The sequence below is a fragment of the Nannospalax galili genome, unplaced genomic scaffold, assembly GCF_000622305.1.
Source record: "Nannospalax galili isolate Female #2095 unplaced genomic scaffold, S.galili_v1.0 scaffold547, whole genome shotgun sequence".
Taxonomy (NCBI): Eukaryota; Metazoa; Chordata; class Mammalia; order Rodentia; family Spalacidae; genus Nannospalax; species Nannospalax galili.
Genome location: NW_008355824.1, coordinates 287628 through 296830, shown reverse-complemented (window position 1 = coordinate 296830; position 9203 = coordinate 287628). Strand labels below are relative to the sequence as shown.

General features: G+C 36.0%; 1 protein-coding gene across 1 annotated transcript in view; it reads right to left on the bottom strand.

Moving 5' to 3' along the window:
- Positions 1-9203, bottom strand: part of Tmprss11f (transmembrane serine protease 11F) — a 74700-nt gene that overhangs the window by 34640 nt on the left and 30857 nt on the right. The window contains exon 2 of the mRNA XM_008853820.1: positions 902-1053. Coding sequence (XP_008852042.1) covers positions 902-1053 — 152 coding nt within the window. The remainder of the gene's footprint in view (positions 1-901; positions 1054-9203) is intronic.

The following is a 9203-nucleotide window of genomic DNA, read 5'->3' as shown; positions in this document are numbered from 1 at the left end:
TCCCCCTCCCCCCTTCCCCTTTTCCCCCCTTTCCCCTCTCCTCTGTCCCTCCTGGTACTGAGAATTTGAATCTAGAACTTTGTACATGTTAGGCAATTGCTCCTCTGAGCTATATCCTCTTTTCTTTCTTTTTCCTCCTCTCCCCTCCCTTCCTTTCCTTTCCTTTCCTTTTTTTTCTTTTCTGAGACAGGCTGTCTACTTGATCAGGTTGACCTTGAACTCACTGTGTAGCCCAGGCAGACCTTGACTTTACAGTTCCCCTGCTTCCACCTCCTGGATAGAGATTACAGATTCGTACTACTGAGCTAGCTCTACCAGAGCTTCCTTCTTTTTTGATTTGTTTGCTTGCTTTTTGTTTTGCTGTTGTTGCTGTCTGAGACTGGATCCCTCTTTGGCCCCACCTGGTCTGGAACTCTGTATGTAGACCAGGCAGGCCTCAATCTCACAGAGATCCACCTGCCTCTGCCTCCCGAGTGCTGGGATTTAAGGCATTCACAACCACTCCTGGCTTTTCCACAAGCTTTTCTTGAGGCAATTCAATAATATATTGATTCTGAGAAAAGCATATTAAATTCAGCACATGACATTATTTGATCTTTTTATGCTTTCTCTGTTTTTTTTCATGTCTAAAAATGTAATGTCAATTAAGTTTTAATAGAATTATGTAACATTGAGAGAAAACTATATTTCACATATAAATATAGGAGCAAATTATAATTAAACATCAACAAAACATTATATTTACAATATTAGTATCATTACTATAAAAGGTTTTATTACCACAGAATATAAATTTGGCACATAATGGTCTAAATATATGTTGAATAAGGCATTTAGCAAAAGTCATATTTTTATACAACAGAGGGCACTTAGACAATGGAAAAATGACCTTGATACTTACCCTCAACGACAAAATGAGTAACAATTCCAATTGCAATTCCTATGATTGCTACAATTGCCAATGTGAAAAGAGAGAGTCGAATAGGGTCCCAAAATTGTTGTCTTCTTTGATACTCGATCTGTGGGTATTCAGTTTCTGAAAATTCAACTTGTCTGTGATAACGAAAATATTAAAAAAAAACAATTTAATAAATTCTATCATGTTGTATTTCATGTCCATTTGCTATGTTCTGCCATCAAAAAATTTTGTGTTAGCTAAATAGCACTGGGTTAGTTAAATCTTGAAAATAACTCTATTTAATTTGCATACCCTTTTCCAACACCACAAGTTTTAGAGTTACACCGCAATGATCCTGATCCTTTTTGTGTTGCACAATGGAAATTTGAAATTTTGGTGGCAAAACATAAGGGCTTAAATTTTAAAAACTGCAATTTATGAATTTTATATGTCTTTTTATAAAAGGTTTTAGAAATTTTCAATTAATTTATTTTATTTTTATGTACGAGTGTTTTCCTGCATGTATGTAAGTGCATCCATGGCATGCAATGCACGCAGAAGTCAGAATAGGGTGTCAGATCCCCTAAAACTGGAGTTAAGAACAGATGTTAGCCACCATGTGGGTGCTGGGAACTGAACTAGGGTCCTTTGCAGGAGCAGCCAGTACTCCTAACTGCTGAGACAGCTCTCCAGCCCCACAAAGGAGATTTTTTAAAACAAGTTTACATATTTTCATCATTTGCAGTTGGTTAGAAATGATAGATTTTAATAGAGCTATAATTTTTAGCTACCTTAAGAAACTTTTAGTGGTTTGTTTTAAAGGTTACAATATTACTTGTGACAATATAATCAGGTTTCTTTGTATTTTATTTGTACCTTTCAGGGAAATCCCACCACCTGTGAGTAGTATTTAATAGAACTCTGGTATTCAAGAGCACCTGTCATTGCCACTGACTTGTCCCTTCTCTAGTGCACTACTTCCCCTATGCATTATTTAGACAATCTTTCTTCAACATGAAAGTTGCTTATTTAAAAAAAAATTACTTATTATTTTTATGTTACATGTTTGAGTGTAATGCCTGCGTGTAGGTAGGTGCACCCCTGTCGTGCAATGCCTGTGGAAGTCAGAAGAGGGCGTGGGATCCCCTGGAACCGGAATCACAGACTGCCGTTAGCCCCCATGAGGATGCTGGGAATCGATCCTGGGTCCTCTGCTAGAATAATCAGTGATCTCAACCACTGAACCATCTCTCCAGCACAAAAGTTGCTTTTATTTAATTTCTAATTCCTAAAATAGTATTCAGTGCTGTAGTATTCTTTACTTTTATAAGAAACCTTTTTATATTGTTAATCTTATTTTAAAAATAAATACTTTAAACTTTCACTGAGATAAGATAAATTCTTTTTGTTAAATTTTTAAAAAAATTTTTATTGAGCTTTTTAAATTTCATATATTTCCCACTCAAATACAGACCCCCTTCCCTATCTATGTCTCCCCCTAGTCCCCCACCTAACCCTATGCACTTTGTCATACAAGCTGAGTCTTATTCATTCAGGTGTTTGTACTGAAATGTCCTTCAGTGTAAATGCATCCACTGGAGTCTAGTCAGCCCATCCAGTGGTTGTATGTAAGTCATACTCTCCCTCACCTAACAGCAATCAGTCTCAAATAGTTCTTAGTCTAGTGCTGGCCGGCCACATATTATTAATGCAGGGGTTTGAAATGAGAATGACCCTTATAGATTACAAGTATTTGGATATTTTGTCCCCATTTGGTGGCACTCTTTGGGGAGGTTTTAGGAGGTGCAGTCTTGCTGGAGGAAGCTAAGGGCAGGCTTTGAGAGTTCTTAGAGTTCTTAAGCCTTGGCAGTTGCTCTCTGCTTCCTGGGCCTGGCTGAAGATATGATTCTTCTGCTTTCTGCTCTGGCCACCTCCTGCTGCCATTTTGGACCTTTGCTCCTGAAATCCTAAGGTCGAATAAAAGCTTCCTTCTGTAAGTTGCTTGCTTTGGTCATGGCGTCTTATCACAACAACAGAAATGTAACTAATATAGTTACCTATGACATTGAAATAATGTTTCATTAACTATCCTAAATCCCTAGAGGTATGAAGTTTTCAATGAATACTCTGCTTATAGGATGCCCACATTCTAAAATAGGAGAAAGAATGGGAACAAGTTGTTGCAGAAAAGTTAAAATAAGTTTATGTAAGAAGAGACAGAGTTGGGCATGGTGGCACACACACCTTTAACACCAGCTCATGGGGGTCGGGGGGAGAAGGCAGGCAGATCTCTGTGATTTTGAGGCCATCCTGGTCTACATAATGAGTGGTTACAGAGAGACCATGTCTCACACAGTCAAGGAAGCAAACAAACAAACCAAAAACAAGGAAGAGGCCGCAGTTAACTTTTTGGAGGGCTTTGACAGATTTTTATTGAGAAGACCACACATTTTGAGAAATACAGAAAAAATAAGAGCAGAGAAAATAGATTGTGAAAAAATGATTTTAAAAGGATAAGATGTATAAAAATATTAATTACTAATAATTTGTATTATAAATAAAAGCAAAACTAGGTTTCTAGCCCTCAAAGAACTTATGTTTGGCACAGTATAGAGATAGCAAGCCTTTCCCAGCATTGCAATACTAGCAGAAAACGTGGTAGAGCAGGTGGAGGCAACCTCAGGTACATGAGGGGCTTATAGCCCAAAGCAGAGGTGAGACTTTTCCCAACAGGAGCAGTGAAACAAACAAAATTGCAATCAAGTAGAGAATGTATAACAATCATACAAGCATTAATAAGAATGGGGATTAGGCATGAAGGTTGGCCAGGTTACAGGTAGTGTTGAAGATCCAAGGGAGAGATGGCGAAGGCCTGGATTAAGGCCATGATGTGGGAAGAAAGGATGAGAGAGCTAGCTCTAGTCCCAGAGCCTTACTGAGTGACTGATTAGGTGTGATATAAAGAAACAATTAGCAATTCACTTGGAAAGTTGTGCCTCCAGGAAAGACTAGGAAGATTAATGGAAAAGCATTTCCAATCACATCAATAATGCTAATACAGAGCAATTTTTCATCCTTATACTTAGGCCTGAATTAGATGGAAACAATTTGTTTTAAGCCTTTCTCTTTGGCTATTTTATTTTTTGCTATTTAGTAATGCCTATTTATGATTTGAATGAAAGCAATCCAGACAAAAGTACTAGCTTTTTTAGTACTATAAACATTGTTTTCTTTCTCATTTTTATTCAAAACCTCTATTTCCAAAATCTCTGAGAAAAAACATTTTTATTTGTGTATGTTTATATATTTAATCCCTTTTCTCTTAAATTGTCTTCATTTTGTTGCTATGTTCAGAGTCCTCCAAAAAAGAAATGAGAAGGGTTAGCTTTTATTAGATTTATGGAGATGGCTGGGCTGAGATGGAATCTCAGTGTAGTTTTATTTTGCATTTTCCTGATAACTAGTGGTGGTGAACATTTTTCACATATTTATTTTCTGTGTGTGCTTCATCTTTTGAGAACTGTCTGTTAACCCATTTCTTGATTAAGTTGTTTGATTTCTTGGATTCCAGATATTTTAGTTCATTGGATGATCTATATATTAATCATCTGTCAGATGTGTAGTTAGCAAATATTTTCTTTCATTCTATGTGCTGATATGTTATATGTATTTTCACATGTGTAACTGATTCAAACTCTAATAAAGATCATTTTACTTGGTGATATTTAAATCTTTAGTGACTTTAAGTATCTCCAAATGTTTCTCCTGATTTGTACATGACATTTGCTCATTTAAATATCATATGAGTTAGATGCTAAATAGAACCCCCTAACACTTTATAGCTCTGTGTTTTACCTCCATTTTAAGTAACAGAATTAAGCATGTTGTTTCTCCAGCAATCTTTTGAAGGGACAGGAATTGTTTATTTTCCTTTTATTTAAGGAAAATGGGGATGAATTTGGGAATATATAAGTACATAGAAAAGAGCAGTCTAACTCAAACATACTCTTCCATTGGAGCCATCTTTTTGAGCTTAAGTGAAAAATGTGCAACTTCTAAATTGATGAACATCTTTTATCACAGAAACAAGCAGAGGCAAATTGAGTTTCTTTTTGGCTTTGCTAATCACCCTGGTTCATTCTGGACCTTTGTTTGCAGTATTTTGTTCTGTTTATGGTTTCATCTTAAAAGTAAGTCTTCAGGTGACCTGTTTATAGAAAAGACTGTTATCATATTTTTCTTAGTGTAATGTACATGTTGGTGTTCTGAGAATTGCTTATCTACTGAAGTAGGGTCCCTTAATATCTCCCACCTCTCAAGATTGTTGGGAGGATTCAATTCTTAGGGATTTTTATACATTTTAAAGAACTATATAAGTAGGACTTGTCAGAGACCATAAATTTCTATTCAGAAAAAGAACATAATTCTATAGTACTTTATATCAAACACTGGTGTCTAGTATGATTCCTGACATAAATATTTTTCCTCTTTGTAGGAATGAATAATGAATTCAAGAAATTTGGTCTAGATTCTATCACCAGAATGAAATTGCTTGTACCCAAAGTCTAAGTAATACTAAGAGTTATTCTTCATACTTAAATCATTATTTTAAAACCTTTAGGAAAGGATAGAAAGTGGCATATAGAAAGATTTCTAAAAGATGTGACAGACTAGCAGCCCTTTGAAGGAAAAAGGGTGTTTTCCAGCAGTATAATACTGATTAAAAACAACTAGCCTCATTTACCCCTTACAAGTAAAATAACTTCTCATTATCATGAAAGTACCTTTTCTATATCATAGAATTTCCTTGGAAGTCAAATTATTGATTTTACTAAGTAATTAATTTTGGTTGACATTGTCCTGTTTTAAAACTAGGCTTATTTGTGATGCTAGAGAGTTCCCGACTAGCCTGGTAAGTGAGTCAAACCTGTTTACTTGGTCTCCATCATCCTGCTCCAGGACTAGGCCCATTCTCACTGCTGAAGAGTTCCTAACTAGCCTGGCCAAGAATGAGCTGCAAGTGGGCTCCAGAACACCTGCTGAGTTAATCAGATACCCAACCACTTGTTTGCCATCTTCTTCTTGCTCAAGAACTAGGCCTTGAAAGCTCTGCTCTAATTCCAGGGTATCGTGGTCAGCTAGCTAGATCCAGTCCACCCCACCTCCATCTCCACATTCACGGTCCTAATTGTGATTGCTCACCTGGGACACTGAACCAGCCTGGAACCATCCCATACCTTCAATTAAGAAATAAAAAGTGAGAACCTAAAGCATAGACCAACAAATTATTCATACCTGATCAGAAAGCATCCAAGCTACAACAATAAAAACAGAACCAAGCTTCAACCCAACAAAGGCAGATTAGAATTCATAACAGATACACAACCAACAAAACAAGTCCATATGCTTAAGTCACAACACAAAACACAAATTATATGAAAAACCGAGATAATATGTTCTCACTAAATCCCACTGATCCCATAGAGATATTCTACAATGAGAACTCCCGAGGAACCCTAGGAGACAGAACGGAAAAGAGCAATCATAGGGGCTGGAGAGATGGCTCAGCAGTTAAGAACACTAGCTATTTTTGCAAAAGACCCAGGTTTGAATCCCAGCACTCATATGGCAGCTAATAACTGTCTGTGACTCCAGTTCCTGGGGATTTAACAATCTCTTCTGTCCTCTGCAGGCATTGCATGAAACAGGTGCACTTATCTACATACAGGCAATACACACATACACATAAAAAATGTGAAAATGTAAAAATAATAATAAAAAAATGTTTTAAAAAAGAACAATCATAAACATGATCAAAGAAGTGAAGGATTTTAAAGAACAAACACACAAACAACTCAAAAAACTTTAAGAACATGGGACTACACTCCTGACCGAAGCTCAAGAAAATACGATTAAATGACAAAGACAATTCAGGATGTGAAAAGAAAATTCATAAAACACATAGAAATACTGAAGAAAATCCATGCTGAAATGAAGATGGAACTGAAAACCTCAACAAGCCAATTTGAAACCACAGGAGAAAGCCTCACCAGCAGAATGAATCAAATGGAAAACAGAATATATAGATGAGAAAATAAAACTGGAGATTCAGATTTCTCAAGAATATAAAAAAAAATGGTTTAAAACCCCACAAGAATGGAATATACAGGAAAAGTGGAACACCACGAATAGGCCAAATCTATGCACAGATGATAAAACAAGAGAGGGACTAAGTGCTTCGCTGCGAAGTGATGTGGGCATTTAAGTTGTGAGGACACTGGTATTTCATTATGAGAAGAACTTTGCTTTGAACTTCAACTGGAGGAATTTCAACTGGAGGAACAAAAATGAGAGGATTTTACAAATTGCCCTTGGTTTTGTCAAAAAGAATGTGTGTCATTCTGTAAATGACATGCTGATTCTCTCAGTGGTATCAAGAATGAGCAGAATGATGGGACTCTGAGGGACTGTCAAGTATGGGCTAGCCATCAAAATTAACCTCCTATCAGCTGGCAATGGCTGGTTTGGCAGACAATAAGGAAGAGCAGAACTTCAGGGAAGGGAAGAAGTTGTGAAGCATTCTGTCTCCATACTGGAGTGTGGAATAGCTCTGCAGGTGAGGGACATGTTACCCCTATTACATTCTGGTTACACTGTGGAATATATTATGGAAACATAGATATTCTGAGAATTTGCTCATAATAATTTCATGAATTTTCTGATGTACTAAATCTCTCTCCTTAGTAGCTGACTATGAAATCACATTGACTGTGTTGTAGTGCCCAGAAACAAACCTCCCAATGCATCAGAAAGGTCAGCTTCACCTTAAAGCAGCTATATGAGCAAGCTTATTTAGTAAGTTAATTTACTTTACACAAATACAGAGAACATTTATGTTGTTCCACTGTGTCCTTCAAAATTCTATCACTCTCTCAATATATTTTATTTTATGGATTAATACTTTTATTAGTAGAATGATCACATTTTTCCTCAAGACTTTATGGACTACAGTGACAGAGAAAAAAAAAAAAAAGCCTGGAACTTGCTTTGGAAATTAGTCTGGTCTCAATTTCATAGAGTTCTGCCTGCTTCTGCCTTCTGAATGCTGGGATCATGCCCAGCTGAGCAATTAGATTTAAAGCCCACTCAATGGGAGGAGACTTTATAAGGACCACATAAATATACTTTACTCAACTGTGACAATATGATTCCAATCTTTATGATCGTTCTTACATGGCTTTCTCTTTGGGCTTATTTCTGTTTATTCTTAATGCCATTACAATATTACATGGAAATACAACTAATTTGAACCTGGAAAAGTGAATCAATCAGATAAATGATGTCATCAAGGTGAGGATTTAAATATCTGAGTATCCTTAGTAATAAAGAGTTATAAATAACCAAATGTTAATTAAATGCAATGTATCCCTCTATTTGCAGCATAAATATTTATGAACTAATCAGATGTTCTAACAGCAGCAGCCCTGAGGGGAAATTCTTTCAGTGTCTTACACATGTCCTAACATATTTGTATTCAACCTGGAGCACGATAAGCATCAGATATTCCACTTAGGCACAGTTCTTTCTGCTTCTTGCCAAAAAGCTTTCACTTCTGGACATGCCCATGGTTTGTGATATTCTTTATTAGTATTTCTGGGTTAACTGAGGTTAATGATTCTCCTTAATGCATATGAAAACACATGCACAGTGATACACATTGCTAATGATGAGTTGTAGCAACCAATTAAAAATGCAATATTCTTTTCAAATGTAATTTTGAATGCACAAAGGAAGGCGCAAACCTCAGCAATATCTACAGGCACTTATTTTCCAGGGTTTAGACATGGACATGTGTAGAGTGAAATTAAATCACCAAAATTGGTCTGTTCTACTGGCAGTTGAAAGACACAGTGTTTATTTTGAGACTTGAGTTTTGAAATAATGTGACATTGTGTTTAGAAGTATGGATTCTAAGCCTGGCTGTTCTATTTTAAATTCTAACTCTGATATTTGTTAGCTTGTGGTTTTAGGTGAGATATTTAACTTCAATGTCCTTTGCCATTGTCACTTTTTAAAATGGGTGTGAAAGTATGTACTTATATGTTTCTTTTAAAAATAAAATGATACAATATACTGTGTCATTAGTATTGTCATGCCTTTTTTTACTTAAAAATATTAAACTCCTTGGGAGAATCAAACTCAGATATCTTTTCCCCTCAGTATAGCCATTTTATTTTTATTCTAACTTCAGTATAATTTTCTGCATTCTTATCTACTTTCCTATCTTTTAAAACTTAAATATCTC